General features: G+C 43.8%; 1 protein-coding gene across 3 annotated transcripts in view; it reads right to left on the minus strand.

Moving 5' to 3' along the window:
* Window positions 1-6598: 6598 nt before the first annotated feature.
* The window catches only part of KIAA1328, a 203750-nt gene continuing 187305 nt past the window's right edge, over window positions 6599-23043 (minus strand). For 2 of the 3 annotated variants that reach the window (XM_081149097.1, XM_081149096.1), the window contains one exon: window positions 6599-11227. In XM_081149097.1, the coding sequence (XP_081005223.1) occupies window positions 11017-11227 (211 nt within the window). In that variant the 3' untranslated portion in view covers window positions 6599-11016. The remainder of the gene's footprint in view (window positions 11228-23043) is intronic. The other variant, XM_081149095.1, reaches the window with a different exon arrangement.

Here is a 23043-nt window from a genome sequence, read left to right on the forward strand (position 1 = left end):
TCCACTCCTTTATAGTACAGACTCTCCGAATGAGTTCAAGCCCTGATCCCCTCTTCTTTCCCTTCCCTTAATTCGATTCCATTGACAGTTCACATCCCAAGCGAAGCCAACTGGAACTTGACACCAGACCACTCTAAGTCATTTGCTCTTCAGTCCAGTCGGCCTGGGACGCCCAGAGGATTCCTGTCACGTGGCGGTGCACACCCGTCTCTCACTGCTCATGCTCTTTTCCGGGGACCCGATCAGCTGATGCTGCGATGCCCCTTCCTCTCACTCCGCCCTTCCTTCTTCCCAAGAGCATTCCCAGCGCTCTGTGGCTGCTACTGTAGGCAGCCATCCTCCTGGTTTATATGGCCTCAGGCTGCATGTTAATTTGGTCTTTGCCTTTAAAAAATCTTATCTATTTTTTGAATAGGTAACATTCATATATTTCAAAATTCAAATGCTGTAATAGTGTACAATGAAAACTCTTCTTCCCAGCCCTGAATCCAGCCACCCATTCCCACGTGTTATCCACTGTTCTTGTGTACCCCAGTCTTAGTGTGCAGAGGTGGGGGACACCGATCTAAGGAACTCAGCTATCATGCTTTTTCAACAGGGAGAACCAGTGCCAGGCAGTGCCCTGCTCGGGCCTGGGGGCTGCTCCAGGCCCCATTGGATGAGTAGAGGAATTAGGCCCTTCAGTCACACTCATATCAGTGGGGCTCTTCTCTGTGAGGCACGGGTGTAGCTGTCATTTGTGAGGTGCTTGCTCTGAGCTAGACACTGGCTGAGAGATGCTTGATTATAATCTCATCTAATTCTCTGGGGTAGGTGTCATCCTGTTTTACAGAAGAGGCAACAGGCTCAGAGAGGTTAGGTCCTTGCTGAGATGATCCAGTGTCAGGTTCAAGCCCAGGTCTGCCTGCAAAGCTCTGCTCTCCATCTCCCTTGGCTGTGAACTCCCTCACACTCGCTCCCTTCCAAACCATTTCCCGTCCCTCCTCCTTCTCACATATTTTCTTAATAATTCCAATTTTACCTTTAAGAAATGGCGTTATCTATACTGACTCAGGTACCAGTCCTTTTCTTCCCATCTTTCGCTCATTATCCGGGTTGGACCTGAACTTCTTAAAGGTGAGTGACAAGTTATGAAACATGTTGCTAGTGAGTCCATGATTCTCCCTGCCTGGTAGCACCTTCTGGTGGTGGGGACTGAAGGGAGAACATGGAGAGGGAGAGAAACAACCCAAAGACCCGCTTAGCTTTTTTTATTAATGAGGAGAGGAAATTCAATTGAAATAAATTTAATATTTATTAACATTTTATGCAGCTGTGTCAGCTCTGTTTCCCTCGTACACTGAACTCTGGAGAACACAATAAGCAAATTCTTAAGACCCATGCAAACTGGTTCTCCATCACTCAAAATCAAGGGGCAATTTTAACCATTTTTGAAGGTTCTATACTCCTCCAAGTGAGGTATGGAGGTTCCTCTCATCTCCAGAGTCTCTTGGAATCATCTTTGCCATTGCCCCCCTCTCCCAATCTCCTCCTGGGGCCCAGCTCAGCGGGCCAGGGGCAGTGGGATGGCAGGAAGCCCAGTGGATTTTTGTGTCCCTTCTACTCTTCCTCTTGGGCTCCAAAGAGGGGCTCCAGAGTGAGGTGACTGCGGTTCATTTACACTCTGTATAACAGGCAGGGCATGGGCTCCATGGGCAGCCCCCTGGAACTAACATGAGGGCACTGGGCTGACCCAACACAGCTGCCCCACCACACTCCAGTCCTGCTCAGGGCCTTGGGTCTCATTTTAGGGTTTTTTTTTTTGGGTTAGACTTGGGCCTCACTTAGTTCTGCTCTTTAATGAAAATTACCTTGGGATGGTGAGTGTATGTGTTCCCTAACCCACTCAACCAGAATTTATAGTGCACATACCAAGTGCTAGCACTGCAAAGGACAGGGGTGGAGTGATGAAGACAGTGCCCAAGTAGCCACCTTCCAGACACATACCAGGTGCGATATGGGTATCATCTCTAATCCTAGAAGTAATTCCACAAGGAGCGTTACTTTACAGATGAACAATCAGAGACTTGGGGATGGTAAGTAACTTGCCCAAAAATCACACAGCAAGAAAGCAATGGAGCCCAGATTAAAAATCAGCTGTACTCATTCCCCATATGAAGTGCCCTTATTATAGAATTATACACCTGAAACCTATAGAATTTTATTTACCAATGTCAATGTCACCCCAATAAATTCAATAATAAAAGAAAAAAGAAAAGAAGTGCCCTGATAAGCAAAAGACCACTGCAGGAGCACATGGTAGAATTGGGCGGGGGCCCAGGAAAGCCCTGTCGAGGGAGGCAAGTAGCCCAGACTGGGGAGGAGGAGACATGTGGGCTGAGTGTTGGAGAGCAAATGGGCTGAAGAGATCCCAAGGGAAGGGGGAAGAAAGGACCTCAGACCTTTTGAAGAACAACAAGATGTCTTAGGTAGGCGGGGAATATGCTCGGGAAGACATGGGGCCTTATTTAAAAACAATCCACTTACTGACCACCCAGACACTCACACCATCTCAGTTAACACCCCCAACAGCACTGGAACCCCGTTTTACAGACAAGCTGAAGCGATGTGCTGACAATCATACGGTGCAGCAGAGCTGGGGTTTGAACCCAGGCCCCTCGATGGCAGGTTCCATGCTTTAATCATTGCATTACATGGGAAGAGGTTACCTGTTCATGGCACATGCAAAATGCCTCTTCACTCGAAGCCTCTTCACAGGCTTTCTTTTCAAGTCTCAAAGATGCACAGTCCAACCACAGGACAGAGTGGAGTAAGGACTATCCTGGGAAGGTGCAGGCCTCTTGGCTTGTTTCCTTCCTTGCACAGTGAGCAGGTGTCTGGGGTCTCAAACCTTCAGCCCAGCTCGAATGTGCCTGGAGCTCTCTGCTAAGTTCTGGGAAGGGGCGAGGAGGAGAGTGGAGGCAGAGGAGGGACACTGAATGCCCTCACCTTGCTCTCAAAATGAGAATCAGCGGGATTAGAGAACTCAGCAGTGTTTTACCCACCACTTTATTCTGCATTCAGCTCTGGGCAGAAGACACTTGCTGCCTGGCCTCAGTGTGGGGTGACCTGAAGAGGCCTCTGGGCTCTAGGCATCACCATTTAATCAAGAACTAGATTTGTGCCTTCAGCACTGGACTCAATGCCTGGCACATAGTAGGTGCTCAGTAATGTTTGGTGAATGAATAAAAAGAAGTGTGGAGTGGGGGGAATGAATGCTTCCCATGAGCCCCTTCTGAAGCACCCCAGGCCTGGCACACTCTCAGCAAGGCTCCTCTGCACCCCCCAGCCCCAGCTCTGACCAGGGATCCAAAGATAGCCTGGTGCTCCTGGTCTTGTCAGTACCCTGGGGTTCCTTGGATGACAAGCATTTGGGACAGAGTCCAATTGGGGCCCTCAAAGATGGCTTATGAACACAGATTCTCATATTTTTCCAGGTTTCTGACCATTCAAATTCTACCTGTCCTTAGTTCAGGGTCAATCTGCTCCAGGGGGCTTTAGTTCAAACTAAGCGCCTCTCTTCTGCCTGCAGAGTGGGGACCACATCACTCGTTTCCACTGTTCTGTGATCTGTGTGTGTGGCTCCCTCCCTAGCTGAAGGCCCTAAGGACCAGAGGTGAATCGTCTCCTTTTCTGATCTGTCTCCTAGCACGGGGCTGGTCAAAGAGGGCAGTGGGAACACAGCAGAAGGCAGGATTTAAATGGAACATACCGAATCATCAATGGATGCTGTAACTGGGTAAAAGGCAGATGAGAAACAATATTTACATAGTCTCAAAGAATCCCCTTCCCCTACCCGCTCACACGCGTGCTCGCGTGAGCACACACACACACACACACACACACACATACCCCTTGTATTACAAAGGGTAAGTTAGTAATTTTATGGAGGAAGCTGGCAGACATCACCTTAATCAGGTGATCAAAGTTAACACCACCTGGAATGAAAGAAATAGCTACCCTGGGCCTCCTGGAATAATTTACTGAGAAGGACACAGCATCACTATTCTTACTGAAAATGCAGAGCCTGAATTTAATGATAACAAAAACCCAAATTGGGGGACATTTTACAAAATAAAAGTTTTGTACTAATCTAAAGACACATGTCAACTAAAAGTAACTTATGATCATAGATTTGATCCTGGGCTAGAATTTATTTTTCTTTTGTTAAAAGGATATTTGAGGCAAGGAAACTTCAAAAGGAAAGTTAAAGAGGAAATCTGGCAAAATTGAAATAAGATCTGCAGATTAAATAATGGCACCGTATTAATGCTAATTTCCTGATTTGGATCATTGCACTATGGTTATGTAAGAGAAGGTAGGAAATATATGCTGAACTATTAGAGGAAAGAAGTGTATTATGTCTGTGTGTTATGTCTGCAAATTACTCGCAAATATTTCAGAGAAGTAATAATGTAAGTTTATATATGTGTGAGAATAAGTGGATGAAGAGTATTCAGGGTTTCCTTGTATTATTTCCAAAACTTTAATGTAAGTCTGACTTCAAAATAAAATGCTTGAAAAAAAATGTGGCCAGTTTGAGCATCAGCTGGGTTAGCTGGGGGGAGCTTTCAGCCACTTGGACCAGGGACTGCAGGGACCAGTTCCCTGCCCCCCAACTTCTCTCCCTGGAAACGTGCTGGGAATCTGAAAGGAGAACCACCCCCTCAACATGGAAATGAGAAGTGGATGCCACGGGCAGCGTGGTGAGGCCATGGTGGCTTCTGCCTGCAGCCCCTTAATGAAATGCTGCCTAGCCCTGGCTCCTGAGGTGCCTTCCCCACTCCCATCCCCAGGAGTAGCCCACCTAGCAAAACAAGGACACATCTTCAGTTCTGAAGAGAGAAGGGGCAGATGTGAAAATACCAGCAGTGGAGTGGAGACTGGGATGGGGATGGGGAGAAGGAAGGGTGGTGACACCCACAGGCCCCTATGGAGGCAGTGGGCCATAGCTCAGGGGTCCCCTCTCTCGAACAGCTCTTGGCGTTGTCTGCTCCTGACGGTCTTCAAGGCTGGGCCTGGAGAGTCGGGGCTGTGGAGGCAGAGGCGGCCAGGACCCTGCACAGGGGATGGGGCGAGGGCTCTGACACAGACTCAAATCTTGGGAAGGCAGCCCAGGCTGGTGGGAGAAACAGAGGTAAAGGACATTCTGAAACTGGGGCAAAGGTGCAATGGAGTGTCCTCTGGAGGCCATCGAGGGAGCAGTGGGTGCTGGCTGAGGTGGTGGCATGCAGAGGCAGGCAGTAATGGCTGGGAGCCGCAGGCCAAGCTTTGCCTGGCTGTCTTGAACTCCCCAGCTCTCCATGCTTCCGAGGGGCCCACTGCCCCTTGCCAGCCGTCAGGTTAATTATAAAAACACCTGATGTGTTTAAAGTGCTTTGCAGCTGTTTACCCAGCAGGTGCAGGAGACTCCTTTCATCGGCCTGCAGGTGGACTGAGCTAGGCCAGGCAGGTGTGCCTCCGCGTGCTAGCTACATTTTGCAGACAGGCAGTTTGCACTGGTGCAGGGACTTGCACAATGTCACACAGCTACGGTGGCAGAGCAAGAACCTGAACCTAAGCCTCTGATGAAGCACTAGGGAAAATATAAACTGTTGCCGAGTGTTGGATCCTATGCAGGTCTCTTTCCACTGGGCCCCACTGCTCCTCCCAGTCTAAACACCAGCCTAGCATTCAGGGCTGTCCATAAGCTTACTCCCTGGGGCGCCCCGCCTCCATGCCTTTGACACGTTGTTTCTCTGCCTGGATCACCCTTCCTTCCCTGCCTTTGCCCAGCTCAAATGTCCCATTTTCTGGGAAAATTCTGGTTGAAGTCCCCCTCACAGGGGCTGCTGCTGAGCCTCTGTGGCTGCACTGACTCCAAGGACTCTACCTGCAGCCCACACAGCCCCAGCCTGCTGTAGGATGTCGGGAACGATGCCAGAGGACTTTGCCCAGTATATAGTGAACAGTAAAAATGCTTCTGGTTTTACTGAATACCAGTGATTCCTGAATTTTTGGATTACAGATTCTTTTGAGAAGCTGATGAAAGCTATGACTCCTCTGGTCCAAGTGAGCATCCAGTTGAGAAGTGAGGTGAGACAGGTGATGAGAGAGGGCCACACTCTACCCAGATGGATGCTTTTGGAAGGGATTTTACATCATGGGGAGTTTTCATTTCTGATAGAGCCCCACACTGACACTTCCTCCTGGGTGGGACCCCACAGAGGCCACTGGAGTTTCTGGCCCCATGTCCCTGGCTCAAAGATTCTTCCAAAGCTCAGCTGGGGGACTTGGGAGTTGCACCCCTAGCCAGGCCCTCCCTGCGGTGGGAGCACTTGCTGCTGCTCCTCGGGGGTAAGAAGCAAGCAGAGGCGGGAAAGTTCTGCTGGGTCAGAGCTCCCAAGTCCTCTCTCAGATTCACTGCTACTCAACTTTTTTTTCTCCACTGCAGTAAATCTCCTCTGTTATGCTCCAAGTTGATACAGTAAGCCGTGTCATTTTGAGAAGAAATACATAATGGTATATTAGAGGAATATCTCCTCATTGATGCTTAGAAAAATTTATTACAATGTAAGAAAGTCTGAATAGCATGAATTTATTATAATGATTTAACACGTCTGTACTTGAGTTAAGAATGCCCCTCCATAAATAACTGTCCCCGGAAACACGACAAATTTACACAGTTTACCATTTCCCAATGTTATATAAATCCAACAAGTTTAAATCACCTCCAGCTGGGGGGAAAGTCGAACACTGGGCTGTGAAGTTCATCCTACCTCAGCTGGCAGAGACAGGAGGCCGGGGAGCAAGCCTTCCCTTCCTCCAGCCCCTTCACCCAGCACTGGACCAACCCACCTCAGAGCCTGAAGGGCTGAAGTATGGAGAAGGGAAGGATGAGGGAAAATCACAGGTTATACCCGCAGAACAGGTGATGCACGGTGGGCCTTGGGCATCCTGGCTGTTGGGTCAGGCTACTGTGGTGGTGTTAGTGAGGAACCAGCCGAGGCCGCCCAGTCGTGGACTACCGAGGGGGAGGGAGAGGCCACTGCCAACGCCCTGCCCAGATCTCAGATGGGGGCTGGTCTTCTAGCTAACCTTCTACTTTCTCACAAACTCCAATACTGCTCTTTCCTCCTGGGCTTCTGGTTCCTCCACGTACCAAGAAGCCCCCTCTCCAAGTCCCCTCTGGCTTCCCTGGACACTCACCTGCCTAGCCTACTCTCATGGACACTTGGGCTTTGCCATTCTGGCTTTCCTCTGGGCTAGTTTCCAGGGTTAGGTCAGCATTATGGGCACCCAACTTGTAAGGTAGGGATTATCACCTCCATTTTTACAAATAATTTTATAAATTATTATAGCTGAGCTTCCAGGGTATAAGTAATGCGCCTAAATGTGGAGGGTTCACAGATGGTAAGGCTAGGTCAATTCCAAGGTCAGTATGTGTTATATTTGGATACATGGCATCCTAACAGGGAAAACAGTACACAGAGCAACGCAGCAGTGTGAGGTGGGCTGGAACAGAGGCTCAAGAGTATTGTTGCAGCCAAGAGAAGAGCACCTCTAATGATGCTTGGGAACATCAGGAAACACAGAAGCAGATTCATCCGAAAGAGAGGGACATGGAAAGGTCACGCGGGCAGGAAAGAGCCCTGTGTCTTTGGGACATGGCCAGTTGTGAGGTGTAAGCAGAGCAGAGCAGAGAAGGGAGAGTTGACACGGTGCAGTTTTGGGGATAGGTACATAAAAGGGACTCAGAGGTGTGCAGAGATGGAACCACCATGCCAGCAACCACACCTAGAAGAGGCTCGGTGTCCATGTGACAGGAATGAGCTGGAGTTGACCAGGAGAACTTATTAGCATGTGGCAAACTATTTCCTTTCTTTCAGTGGACCACAGCTCCCGCTGTTTTAACAAGTACTAAGGGAAATAACATTTGGATGATATGGGGTTCGGCTCTCATGTTCAAGCTGTCTCCACTGATCTGATGAGGGATATTCAAGGGACAATTCAATATCCAAACCACATGCGGAAAATAGCCATGAAGGTAACTTATTAACTTAAAAGCTCACACATATATAAACAGTTGCCCACATTAAAAATGCACTCTGAGGTGGGGATAAAGTGTGAGCTGGGAAGAGTGTGCCACAGCCTCCAGTTCCCCAGTGACTGTGGACTTCACCCGGCTCTGCTCCTTTAGGCCTGTGCCCTCCTCAGAGTCTGACCAGCAAATCTTTCCTGAGCCATGGTGCTGGAAGTGGCCAAGTGAAAAGAGTGGTTCTGAAGGAGGAGAGTCTCTCCCTCCCCGTGATAGCCGGGGTGAAGTTTGGGAAAACACCAGTGTGCCTCCTGGAAGGGCGACTGCTGACAAAAGCTTTCCCTTGATTAGCCCTGGTTTTGTAAATCAAGCACTTTGGGCACTACTTAGGGAGCTTCAATGGACACTTTGTCTTTTTCCATTTTGCAAACACTGATTGGTTTTTCTCTCGACAAATGGTGGGCAGCAGGGGGTAATGTTGTAGCACTACCTGCTGCACCTCCAATATATGTCCAGTCATGTTTTGGGGAAGTGGCTGGAGGCTGTGCAAGCAAATCCCAACCAGTCACTTCACAGAAAGGAAAGGCAGATTCCTATGTGCCGGACCCTCTCTCGGTAGGTTAGTCTGCAGTTAGGTTAAGCCTCCAGGCATGTACATACACACACACACACACACAAACACACACACATATATATACATATGTATATATGACACAAACTAAAATGTTAACATATACTGTTCAATGCATAATGAAAATATTAGGTTAGATATGCATTCACATCCTATTGACATCCAGGAAATGCCTACAGGATAAAGGCAAATGGTGGGGGAATGTGGCATTTGAAAATGTTGATTGATGCTCTGCTGAAAACCCATCTTTGCTCTTCCAAATCACTCATTCAGGGGAGGTAAAGAAACAAACTCCATTCTGTGGCATGTGACCCTCAAAAGCCTTTAGTTTAGATCGCACTTATGATTCTTCCAAAGGCAAACAAGCTTCTTAAAGGAATCACAGTTCTTTTCTCAGTCTTTCTGGAATCCTCTTACCCTGGAGGGCAGTAAGGACACTGGTGTCCAGAATGGAAGAGTGTGGTCTGGATGATCCCAGGGAGCTGGGTGTACCTAAGGTGGTCATGACACATGGAGCAAGAAAAATATGGTTCTGGAAACCTCAATTTAACTGAGAAGGTGGCCACTCATTTTTGCTGCACCAAAGAAAAATTCATTTTCCAAAAGCTTTCTGAAAGGGGATGAAACTGACTCAGTGACTTTCAAAGGGGTGAACTTTAAAGTTTATTGTAATCTGCAATGATTTTTCGACTTTTCAAGTGAATCACCACAACTAGTTGGTCCTGACCTTGTATTTACCTTGGATTGAGGATATGGTATTGGGAGGCTCCAATCTCCTCTCCTCCAAAGAACAAAAGACCCAAGTGGAGGAAGGCTGGGTAGAGGTGACAGGGCCTCAGCCTGAAGGACAATGAGATTTAGGTCTATCCAGACAGGGAAGCTGCTCAACAAGGCTTTTTGGCTGAAATCATCTAGCTTAGATAAAGAATTCAGGGAAGCCATGCAGCCTTATTAAGTGCAGGCTGCCCTGGGTGGTCTGACTTTGGCTACCAATGCTGAATGACAGAGTCTTGGTCCTACTTCAAGCCTGGGGTTGGTGAAAGGGAGAGAAAAAGCAACACCATCCAGATCAAACAGTCATTCACTAATACACATTGGGAGACACATCTTCCCCTTGCTCCAATGACTGGAAAGTATTCAACTCCCTGGCTCTGTGAGGTTATCACACAGCCCAGCAGCCTGAGAGGCCACTAGAGCCATTGTAAGCTGATGGATGGAACTCAAGAGCTCTGCTGGACAGGAGGACACAGAGAGAGTGAGCTCAAGTGTACCTCTTCCACAGGCTCTCCCGGGGTCAAATGGGGGAGGCTCTGCTTGGGGTAATGGAGCATAATCAGGCAAGTAGAGATGGCTCTTTAGAGGCATGGGACAGTAGCCCTGGGAAGAACACATGCAAGGCCTGGTCAACCCAGGGCCTTGGATTCTCATGGGAAGAGAAGGAGGGCCAGAGAAAGCCTATCAGCCTGCAGGAGCTGAGGCCACTGCCCCTCTAGTGGCATCTTCTACAGACACAACCATGGGAAGGAAGTTCACAAGGATGAATAAAATGGATACTTAGGTCAACAAAAAATACTGAGATTACTCTTCTTTATCCAGGGAAATTGGTGGACGGTACGAAAAGTGTTTCGGGCTTCTCCCTGCAGGTCCCTCTCTTGTGTGATTTAATGCTGGTTTCCAAGGGTGGGGTGGGTCCCTCCCTCTAGGCCACTGAGCCCTTTTGGTTATGGGGTGAGCAGCTGCCAGGCTGATGACCACTGAGCCTAACTCACACTTGGCCTTCAGTGTTGCTTGTGATGACGGGGCACCAAATCCAACTTCAGAATTAAATGACTATGCTTAGATGGACCTAGGTGATGAGAATAGGGTGTAGAGGTAAAAAGGTCTGTCTTTCTGAAATTGGTGATTTTACAAGGGGCTACTTTTAAAGTGGAGGGATCTTTCAGTAGATAAGTTTTCCTTGTGTACAAAAGAGAGCCAACCTTTTCCAGCAAAATACTGAGAAGGAAACATTCTTGAAATGAGGCTGAATATGCAATGGCCTCTGCCATGCAGAAAGTGTCCATGTTGATTTTCTCATCTCTGCCTGGCATAGAAAAGATACAGCCCTCCACCCCTGTCCCCCCTTAATATGTTATCTGATTGGTCTGATCAAAAACACCCTGGGTTGTCAGGATGATTTCTATATTCAATACATAACAAAATGCTAGTGAGAAAGGGTCATGTGAAAGGAGAGACACAATTACTTGCAGTTAAAAATTTAAAATCCTAGATCAGTATATTAATAAACCCACAAAGTTCTGATGGAAATTCTGCATCAAGTGCTTTGGTGTCAAATGAAAAAGATATCTTCCAGAATCTGATTCTCCTCCAGGTCTTCAGGGCTCCTGCCTGCCCCCATCTTCTTCCGGGCTGATTTTAGAGAACTGAGTCGGCAAGTACTGTGACTCCATGTCCCGGCCTCTCTGGAGAGATGAGGCTGAGGTTTACAAGCAGACTTTGGGCTCAGAGATTGAACCAAATCCAACAGAGATGTCTCATACCTGTAACACACACAACCCAGACAGAGAATGATCAGACCAGCAGAACATTGGAATCCAAGGAGACCATAGCGATGGGCACAGGGCAGGAATGGGATCACAGATCACATCATGCGCACAAGGGCCTCCTGGGGGAGCTTTAGGGAAGGTAAATGCCAGAAGGCCCCTGCTGTCCCCCCATAAGCTCTTCTCTTCTGCTCACTTCTAACATTCATTTTTGTTAATCTTTGACATTTTTATTAACGTTATTGGGATAACACTGGTTAATAACAGTATATAAATTTCAGGTGTACAACTTTATAATAAACAACTGTAAACATTTTGTGCTCACCACCGGAAGTCTAGTCTCCTTCCACCATCATGCATCTGGCTCCCTTTCCCCACCCCTCCCCCTCTGGTGATCACCATTCTGTTGTCTATATCTATGAGTTGTTTTTTGTTGGTGTGTTGCTTTTTGTTTTATATCCTACATGAGTGAAACCATATGGTTCTTTTCCTTTTCCTTCTGACTTATTTCACTTAACATAATACTCTCAAGATCCATCCATGTTGTTGCAAATGACAACATGTTGTCTTTTTTATGGCTGAGTAGTATTCCATTGTATATATGTACGACACCTTCTTTAGCCAACCATCTGTGGAAGGACACTTTATAATGCCTTGGCTATTATAAATAATGTTGTAATGAATATAGGGGCGCACATATCTTCATGAATAAGTACTTTCAAAATTTTGGGGTAGATACCCAGAAGAGGGATTGCTGGGTCACATGGTAGCTCTGTTCTTAATTTTCTGAGGAACCTCCATACTGTTTTTCATAGTGGCTGCATCAGTTTGCAATCCCACCAACAGTGTACAAGAGTTACCTTTACTCCACATCCTCTGCAACACTTGTTACTTCTTGTCTTATTGTTAACAGCCATTCTAACAGATGTGACCTGGTATCTTACTGTGGTTTTGATTTGCATTTCCCTTATAGCTAGTGATGTTGAGTATTTTTTCATATATCTGTATGTCTGCCTTGGAAAAGTGTCTATTCAGGTCCTCTGCCCATTTTCTAATTGGATTGTTTGTTTGTTGTTGTTGTTGTTGAGCTGTATAAGTTCTTTATATAATTTTGGATATTAGCCCCTTTATCAGATGTATTGTTTGCAAATATCTTCTCCCATTAGGTTGGCTGCTTCTGTTTTGTTGATGGTTTCTTTTCCTGTGTAGAAGCTTTTTAGTTTGATACAGTCCCACTCATTTATTTTTGCTTTTACTTCCCCTGCCTTTGGGGCTTGGATAACTATTCTTCATCCTACTAGATATCAACTGAAATATCACTGCTTCAGAAAGGCCTTCCTTAAACCCATTATCTAAATTAGATTGCCCCAGTTATATTTCTTCTCATAATAATCTGCTCCTTTACTTTATAGCATTTATCACAATTTGTAATTATTTATTTATATGGATTTATTTGTTTAATATCTTCCTCTCTCGTTACACTGGAAGCAATATGAGAGCAGAAACCACTGTATCCTTAATGTCAAGTACTCAATAAATAATGAATGAAACTACCTTGTCACAATTATTTTCTTAAAATTTTTAAACTGTTCAAATAATATAAGAATATGTCTTCATTATAAAGATTGAAATACACAGAAATATACAAAGAAAAATGAAAGTCCTCTCAACACTCTATTCTCCAACCAAATGCAAACCCCATTATCCTTCCCAGACAGCACTGTGTATGCTTCTGAATCTTTTTTTGAATAATTACATGCATGCATGTTCATATACAAATAGACACACATGTATTTAAAACTCAAACTGAGCTATGCTTAGGTACTGATCTATGATCTGCTTTTTCACTTAACAGAATGTGCTGAAGGTTGTTCCACAATCGTGTATATAGATCTACCTAATTCCTGTAAACTGCAGCAGGGTTCTGTTTTATGGCTGTGCCATTGCTCTAATTTAAAAGAATCCCCATAGCTTTTATTATCTTACCCTAGCTAAATTTTGTATTTAGCATTCCTATTCTGATATATTAAGGGGGGGAAAAAATCAGTATTTGGCAATTAGTGTTGATTTAAGGACAATTTGCTTGAAAACATTTCCTTTACAGGATGCTTTTCTTGAATTCCTTTCTACTACATTCACACAGATAATGTCAACATGACTCGTCAATGAGCAGAAATAAAACGGGGAGACACAGTGACGGTTTGAAGAAATCTCAGGTAGAACAGCTCAAATTAGGTTGGTTTTTACCGCACTGTGAACCATCCAGGCACATGAAGATCTAGCCTCTACCTTCCTTTCCAAGATACTGAATTCAGGTATCTGTCAGCAACCCCCACATGATCATTGCTTTTTTCTTACATTCATGCCAAGCAGTCCCCACAGTTCATGAGCAAGGTGTGAAGGGCTCAGTCATCACTCTGGCATGGGGATTGGAGAAGTTAGACTTCCGATAAGTTCTCTTCTGCCTTATTAGTTCTACAAAGCCAGTTAAACTGAAACTCTGTGGCTCGAAAGTTTGACTCCTATCTCTATACCAGTTTTGTGGTTCCAACCTCCAGATCTATGAAGTCAATATCATTTATTGTGTTGGGGCTTTAAAAAGTGGACCCAGTTGATGAAGCTGTTACTCTGATAAATTATTATCATTTAAACAAAGCTTTAACTAGACACTTTCAGAAAAGTAGAACAACCCAATGGGCTAAAGTCACATGTACACATATTTTCAATAAGTGACCATCCTATTTCATCTATGTTAAATGGCATGGCTTTTCAGACACCAGTGAGAAATGGGTAGTAACACAGTAAATAACTATGAGGGAATTTGGGAATCTTCATTTCTGAAGATTGAATTGTTATTCAATAATATCTTAGTCATCCTTATAGTACTAATCATAACTCTACTATGGTATTTCTGGTAATAGCTCCAAATTAATATTCTTCATAAAAACTTTATATCCAAGATAGTGGGAAGAGCTCAGTCTCTGAAGCCAGATGCTATATTTCAGTTCTGGTTCTACCAATTTCTAACTATGTGATCTTGGGCAAGTTGCTTAACATTTCCAAGCTTCAGCTGTTTAATCTGTAAAATGGGGGGCAGCTTTCTCTCAGACAAAAGTGCTGGCAGAGGTCTTTGTTCTTTGCCACAGTGCCAAGAGTCACCATATCTGAGTCTCCATCAAACTGGCTCACACTGTTCACCCTGCCCTGGTGACTCCTTGAGACTCCTCCTCACCCAATTTGCAGTGGCTTTTCCATATGAATGTCCTGTCCTACCTCAGGCTTCAGACTCTCCTAAAACTCAAACAAGCAGCAGCTGGCCTCAGAGTGCCCCATACCTTTCAATAAGAGGCCCCAGGCACAGTACTAGCAGCAGCTTGCTGTGGTTCACAGCTTGGCCTCTCCTGGCACCTCCAAGCCCAACTCAAGTAGCAGTTATCTGCAAATTGTTCTGTAGCTTGTGCCGGATGGCTCCAGGCAGGGCACAGGGAGTAAAGCTGACTTTGCACCTCCCAGGAGGCCCCAGAGCCAGTGCACCTGGTGGTCAGCTTCAGACCACACCAGATTACAACCCTACCACATCCACAAGTGACACACTCAAGGGGCAGACTGTGAGCACCAAAGCCCCACTGAAGCAAGTCCTGCTCCACAGGGGCATCTCCTGCACAGCAGCTCTTCCGCTGTAGTCAAAGCTGGTCTGCACAGCTGACTGGCCTGGGGGTCAACCCCTCCCAGTGACACCAGCAGCAATCAAAGCTAAACTACAACAGAACCATGCACACAGCCCACACAGGGGAGTACTTAGAATGTCCAGCTCAGGTGACCGGGGAGGTTGAGCCACTGGACCCTACAGGACACCTACTACACAAGGCCACTCTACCAATTCCAGGACAAGCAGCTCTACCTAAAACATAGAACAAAACAGGGAAGTAGCCAAAATGTAGAGACAAAGAAACATGTCACAAATGAAAGAACAGAAGAAATCTCCAGAAAAAGTACTAAATGAAATGGAAGCAAGCAAACTACCAGATACAGAGTTCAAAACAATGGTTATAAGGATGCTCAAGAAACTTAATGAGAATGTCAAGAAACTTAGTGAGAACATCAAAGACATAAAAAAGGACCAGTCAGAAATGAAGGATACAATAACTGAAATAAAGACTAATTTACAGGGAATCAACAGTAGAATAGAGGGCGCCGAGAAGCAAACCAGCAATTTGGAATATGAGGAAGCAAAAACCGCCCAATCAGAACAGCAAAAAGAAAAACGAATCAAAAAAATATGAAGATAGGGTAGGGAGCCTCTGGGACAACCTCAAGTGTACCAACAGTTGCATCAAGGGGGTGCTAGAAGGGGAAAAGAGGGAGCAAGAAATTGAAAACCTATTTGAAAAAATAATGACAGAAAACTTCCTCTACCTGGTGAAAGGAATAGACATATGAGTCCAGGAAGCACAGAGGGTCCCAAACAAGAGGAACCCAAAGAGGCCCACAGCAAGACACATCATAATTGAAATGCAAAAGGTTAAAGACAAAGAGAGAATCTTAAAAGCAGCAGGAGAAAAACAGTTAGTTACTTACAAGGCAGCACCCATATGACTGTCAGCTGATTTCTCAACAGAAACTTTGCAGGCCAGAAGGGAGTGGCAAGAAATATTCAAGGTGATGAAAAGCAAGGATCTACAACCAAGATTACTGTACCCAGCAAAGCTATCATTTAGAATTGAAGGTCAGATAAAGAGCTTCTCTGACAAGAAAAAGCTAAAGGAGTTCATCACCACCAAACCAGTGTGACATGAAATGTTAAAGGGTCAAGAAGAAGAAGAAAGAAAAGAAAGAAGAAAGAAGAAAGAAGAAAGAAGAAAGAAAGAAGAAAGAAGAAAGAAGAAAGAAGAAAGAAGAAAGAAGAAAGAAGAAGGAGGAGGAGGAGGAGGAGGAGGAGGAGGAGGAGAAGAAGAAGAAGAAGAAGAAGAAGAAGAAGAAGAAGAAGAAGAAGAAGAAGAAGAAGAAGAAGAAGAAGAAGAAGAAGAAGGGGAAGAAAGAACAAGAAGAAGAAAGAACAAGAAGAAGGAGGAGGAGGAGGGGGAGGAAGAAAAATATGAACAATAAAGTGGCAATAAATACATATCTATCAACAATTGCATCTAAAAATCAAAATAAACAAACAAGGAATCTAATAAAATAAACTGATGAATAAAGTAGAACCAGAGGCATGGAAACACGGAAAGAACTGAGGAATCTCAGAGGGAAAGGGGGAGAAGAGGGGGGAAGAGATTAACCAAAGAACTTATATGCATGTGTGCATTATCCATGGACACAGACAACAGGGTGGTGAAGGCCAGGGGTGGGGTGGGATCTTGGTGGAGGGGGGGCAATGGGGAGAAAAGGGGAGTATCTGTAATAATCTCAACAATAAAGATTTTAAAAGACCCCAAAACAAAAAAACAAAAACAAAAAGCATGTGAATATGTACGTATATGTTAAAAAAAAGCAGCAGCACAAATTGGTAGTTACAAAATAGTCATGAGGAAGTAAGTAAAGCATAGGAAATACAGTCAATAACTATGTATGGTGCCAGTTGGGGTACTGGAAATATTGAGGGGAACACTATGTAAAGGATATCATTGTCTAACCACTAAGCTGTACACAAGAAACCAATACATAATAATTTAAAAAAAAGATAAAAAAGAATGCATCTATAAAATTATAAAATAAATTGTGAATTCCTAAATACATTTAGTTCTAAGAGTTTTGAATGAGGGACTGTGGACTTGTATCATTTTCTCTCCTAGCTATCAGTCCTGACTTTAGTCTTCACACAAAGATCTTATCATGAGCAGAAAGTGACTTCTGAAAGTTACCCAATCTTCTTCAACAATACCCATCACTCAAGGTTCACGAGCTATCTACTCTTGGCTTTTTATTGTTGTTGTTTGGAAGTTTGGGTAAAAGACTGTCACTATGGAAGCAATGTACATGATCTCAGAGATTTTGATATAGAAAGCAAATTTGGGCAAATCTGATCATTTGTACACCTATAAAAATAAAGTTATTTAAAAAGAATTTCTCTTCTTTCTGTCACTGTAATAGGAGCTACACACAAATTTAAAAAAATTACCACCTCTCCTCCCTATGCTTGCACTTTAAGTATTGGAAACCTCAAGATAGCTTAATTATTTTCTAGCATCTTAATCATTTTGTGAAATCATGATGTTAGATAATAGCCATTTAATATAAAATGTTCTCTTTTCTATGGAATTGTGACTTCCTACTAATTATGAATTAAAGTCTAATTTAGTATGGCTGGAAGCCAGAACGACAAATGAAATTTATAGATCTCAACGTTGGTTATATTGAGAGAAAAGCACTGTGAGACAGCTTGGAGTCAAAGAGTGTTACCTGCTAGGCTGCAGTAGTAAAACCAGTAAGCCGACTGCTGGAGAGCGTAATGCAGAAGCCAAGAGCAAGAGGAAGTGCTTGCCTTGTAAATTACACCAGGCAGGGTGATGCTAGGTTACCCTGTTTATTAGCATGCACTTTAGAAAGTTCAGGGCACGTAGGGATAAGCATTCATTCCATTTTATGCTACACATTATTGAAAACACATTCTATAACATAAATAATTCATCAGTGTGTTGTTTGAAATTTAAGATTACAAAACTTAACGGTAGTGTTCTATTTTATGACTGTTTGTACTTTCAAAGAGAAAGACAATATGGATAGATGGACTTTATAACCTTATATGAACCTATTAGGAAGAACAACCCAACAGAAAAGAAACCACCCTGCCCCCTACACACACACACACACACACACACACACACACAACCTGTGTGTGTACCACAGGTTGTTAGCTTTAGGCTTCAGTAAAACCAGGTGTTCAGGGCTGCTGTAGCAGGGACAGAATGAGGGACACCTGCAAATTAAGGTGTCCTGCTTGCTCTCAGTGGCACGGTTGAAGCTGGGAGACTAGAACTGATTGTAAGTAAGCTGAAATAGGAGTTCTTTGGAAGGAAGATAACTGAGATTCTTCCAATTTAAGATAACAATTATACCTCTCCATGCTCCTGTCTCAAAGGTGATACAGGTTGGCAGAGGGCAAAGTCATGAAACAATAGAAATCAGAGGATATACAGTACAAGGGCTCACCTACTTTGTTGGTAACTACAGAGAGTTCCCAGAAGAGTCATTACTTAAGTGGTCTGTCGGGATTGTGAACTCTGAGACTGTTTCCCTAATTCTCAATATGGCTGCTTGGAGAAGCATGTTTGGGTTAATATATGAAGCCCAACTGGCCATTGTCTATGACAACTAAAATGAAAATTAGAGATAGGAGAACATCCAGCCTTTTAGGATGGTTAAGGGCAACACCACAGTGTATCCTGAAAAAGGCAATTGTCCAACTCTCCCATTAAACGTGAAATGGGGCACTGCAGACGAAGCAGCTAAGATGCTGTAAGCGCAAGCCTTGATAGACTGGCATCACGCTCAGGCGGTGCTTCTAATGAACGTGCCTCTGACCCAGACCATGATGAAAGATATGATCAGAGTGCACCCAATGTTCCTCCCCTGTTACTGATACTGGGGGGGTGGGGATAAGAAAGGGTGCAGGAAACTATATCTGATTTACTCTTCCAACTTCCTTTAATGCTAGGAAAATTAGAATGATTCTGTAGAAAGGGAGAAAGGAAGGGAAATCAACAGAGGAGAAAACTAGTGCAGCCAAATAGAGTGGAAATATTTCAGTTGTTGTAAACACATGGAATGGAAAAAGCAGAAACTGATGAGGAAAAGTCAGAGTTTTAACAGAGCATTACCAAGACTGCAAGACCCAGTGGGTTTCTCCCAGTGCTCGGGCAGTAAAATGGCCCAGACAGATCAACTATCTATCCCAGTTTGGAAGAATTTAGAAAACTGGATGTCAAGGAAAAGTCCCATGAATCTGATATTGAAATATAAGAGGTGTCAATAAGAAAGACTGAATCTGGTTAGTATCTCCTCCTCCACCTTCCCTCTGATATTCCTCAGTCTGTTCCATGCTTCAACGTCTCTGGATCTATTTTGTTCACCAGTTTATTTTATTCATTAGATTCCACATATAAGTGAGATCATAACCCACGGACAGACAACAGTGCCGTGAAGGCATGAGGACAAGGGGGCGCAGGGTGGAGGAGGTCAAGGGGGGAAAATGGGGACATCTGTAATACTTTCAATACTGAAGATAAGTTAAAAAAAAAAAGAAAAAAAAAAGACTGACTCTGAAGAAGATTGATGGGAAGACCAGGATCTCCCGGCTCATTAGAGTTGGCCCTGGGCCAGTGTAGTAATTAAACCTGACATCCCTTGTTTGGGTCAAAATCAACAATAAATGGAAGGAATAAGGTAAAAATTAGTAAATGGGTTATGCTAAGGTAAAAATCTGACATTATTTTGGTGTCTGAAGAGAGGCTCAGAACAAGAGAAATATTCTTTCTTAGCTCAGATCCAGATGCAGTCTGGTTGCCAAAGCCGCCTCTGCTTCTGAGGACGATTAAGGAGACGGACTAGCAACTCCGAGCGCACCCTCCGGCCAGCACCTCAGTCCTGCCGTACTCTTAACAGGGACAGTCCATGCAACCATTCTCCTCTGCGAAGAAATTCATTCTAATTGCGAGATTTAACTTTAATACAGATTTTTCTCATCTCAAAGAGACGTAGGAGTCATGTTTAGAAAGTGCGACATGTTTTATAGCAGTGATTTACACTTCAGATTACATTTGTGTACAGATTCAATAAAGAAAACAAAAAGGAGAGAGATTTTCCCAGAAACACAGTCGCATTGTAGCGCTCCTAAGGTAACTTAGGAGAGAAACAGGTACATTTTCATTCCAACAATCAACCTTGCTAACAGGCCAATTTAGGCAATTTTATTTAGCACCACTAATTCCCACCTACCTCTTTTTAATTTATTCATAAAATGGTTACTACAAAGAAGAGTTTTTGCTTTTTGAAGTTCCAGGTAGTTTATAATTTAGAAAGAATAAGAAGTGTATAAGAAGCAAAAGAGTTAAGTATTGGAGAGAAATATACTAAATACTAGAACATTAACAGTGATATTAACAGTGTACACAGTATATACAGTGGGTGGTGCTTAAAACCCATGTACATCACCACTGCAATTGTCCCAGGTAAGCACATGTACTTAAATGATTGCTACCAGATCACTGGTATTAGTTTCTGTAAAAACTCATTAGAAAACAAATTATTGAAAGGATCCTCCCTAACCCCTACACACAGTCCTCTAAAAAGGATTATGGTTGGCATTATGAGAGGATGGAAGCTGGGTGCCCATTTCATAGCTAATTCATCTTATTCAGCAGTGTAAACCTGACTTTGGGACCACAGGCTGAAGGTAGTCACAAGACAAGAAAATAAAAAAATAGTTCATTATAGGCCATACTATATTTCATAATATTTGTAAAGGCTACATGAATATAGTTAGAAGTTAGTGTTAAATAGTTTATGGTATTAAGTTTTAATTCTAATTCTGTGATATCTCTGATCTTAAATCTCTGATATGAAAAGTCCCATATGTAAGGTTTTCATTTCATTTAGAAATGCATTTTAATCAAATATCCAGTGTCGATAATAAATTCTGATTTGTTTCCACCAAGTTTTCTATTAACCTATTCCAGACTTTTCCTTACAGCTTTCTCTACCACAATATTTTCTTCTCTCTTTCAAAAAAACAGTTGTGTAAAGGAGGAAATATATATATATATATATATATATATATAGCCATCAATGACTGGTTAAAGATCTTTAGCGTCAGTCTAATTGTGTGTTTGTTTTTTAATACCGAAACACTTGAGAATATCTTATGTTTTAATTAGAAAATTAATGATATTCTGTACTAACAAAATAGTACCAGTACCCAATGGTAACAAAGAAATTTTTTCCTCTTTTGAGCCTTGAGGCCACACTCACCCATATGGAAATCCAGATTAACTGAAGAGTTATTATATTTCCCCCGTAAAAACAGCTTTTTTTGGTATCTGTTTGGAGATCTTAAATGGATAAACTTTACTTTCTTCAATCTAAAATGAACGTGACACAAGGGTTTACCCTTTATGCAACAACAGGAGTAGAGAGAGCACAAAAGACTATGAAGTCTGTAGGGCGTGAAATTGAAATTTCCACAGCGACACAAAAGACTCCGGTGAAGTAATGATACAATGCTACAACCCTCGCAGGACCCCTTCTGGTTTGAATAAAAGTCAATGCCATGTGACCTACAGTTTGTACATCAGTAGAAATATTTTGCTCTTTACAAAAGTACTTGCATCCAAAGGGAGAAGATAAAAGAATTGGGGCAAGCTGTGGTGAAGCATAAACTCACTGAAGGGGACAGTTCTGGAAAAGCTACTGAGCTCATCGCACGGGGAGGGGCAAGGGAAACTGCCATGCTTGCTGAGGGGGCGCATCAGCGAGCATCACAGCAACCCACGGCTCCTGATTCTTCTCCTGTCCAGGAGGGTCATGGTTCCCAGTGTTTCAGGCCAGTTCCATGTTAGTTCTGCACTCACTAGCTTGTTCCTTTGTAAATCAATGGTTTCTGTTAGTTATGATCCACCCCTGAGATGAAGCAACACCTCAGCTTTCACCAGAATCTGGTTCTTTCTCCACAGTCCATTTCTTTCCAGAAGACAGAAGTTGGGTGTGGGCTGTGTCCGCTGGTCTACAAAGAAGTTTGATTTTAGGAGCAGCCCACTTCTCAGACATGAGAAGAGACTGCGAGGACAGCAGACATGGATGGAGTGAAGGGACATTGACTGAGGACTTGCCCCTGAGCTAGCCGGCACCGTACATACTTCCATCTCCCCATGCGGGAGGGCATGACGTCATTAACAGAGGGCATCTAGAAGAATCCTAATGAAAGTCCACACAGAATGCCATTTGTGGTAAATAGTCCATTTTTCATCTGGTAGGGTAGGTGTCTCAAGGTGATATACTTCCAACCTTTATCAAGTTATATCAAGTGCCAAGTACATGAGCGTGGTGACTTCTGCTGTGCAGACTTCTTCCAGGGCACAGGGAAGAGACAGCCCTTGATAAGAAATAGCTTAAAATCCCTTCCCTCAGCATGGCCTGGCATGGTGCTCAGCTCTGGCTCTTAAAAGTGACACAGCAGAACCGGCTGGTATGGCTAAGTGGTTGAGCGTTGACCCATGAACAGAAGATCATGGTTCAATTCCTGGTCAAGGCATGTGCCTGGGCTGTGGGCTCGAATCCCAGTAGGGGGCATGCGGGAGGCAGCAGATCAACGATTCTCTGTTATCATTGATGTTTCTCTCTCTCTCCCTTCCTCTCTGAAATCAATAAAAAACATATTTTTTAAAAAAAGTGCCTTAGCAGGGCTACTCAGAGCCCCATAAAGATGAAAATCCCCAAGGTGAAACCCCTAGCATCCTTTTAATTATTTAATGTACAACATTCAAAAAATAATCCCACTGGCTAAGCATGCCTTTTATCTTATCTTTCCTATATATTATTATTTAATATGAACATTAATCAAAAGGTTGAAAGGATTAAATTCTTCACATATGCTAAGAAACATGACTGAATACATGGCCTTTAAAAGACATGCAACTGTACTCAAGGTTTGTCTGCTTTCTACCTTGCTGTCCTGGTGTTGGATTGGAGCCTTTACTTCTGGCTCTAACAATGGCTCTGGTTTTCAAGTAGCCCATGCCCTGTAACAGGAAAGATTGAAGTGGAGCCCCTATTTAAACACAAATCCCAACCCATCTCAAAATCTCACAGCTCTCCCAAAGGAA

Source organism: Miniopterus schreibersii, assembly GCF_964146895.1.
Source record: "Miniopterus schreibersii genome assembly, chromosome: 10".
In the NCBI taxonomy this organism is placed as follows: Eukaryota; Metazoa; Chordata; class Mammalia; order Chiroptera; family Miniopteridae; genus Miniopterus; species Miniopterus schreibersii.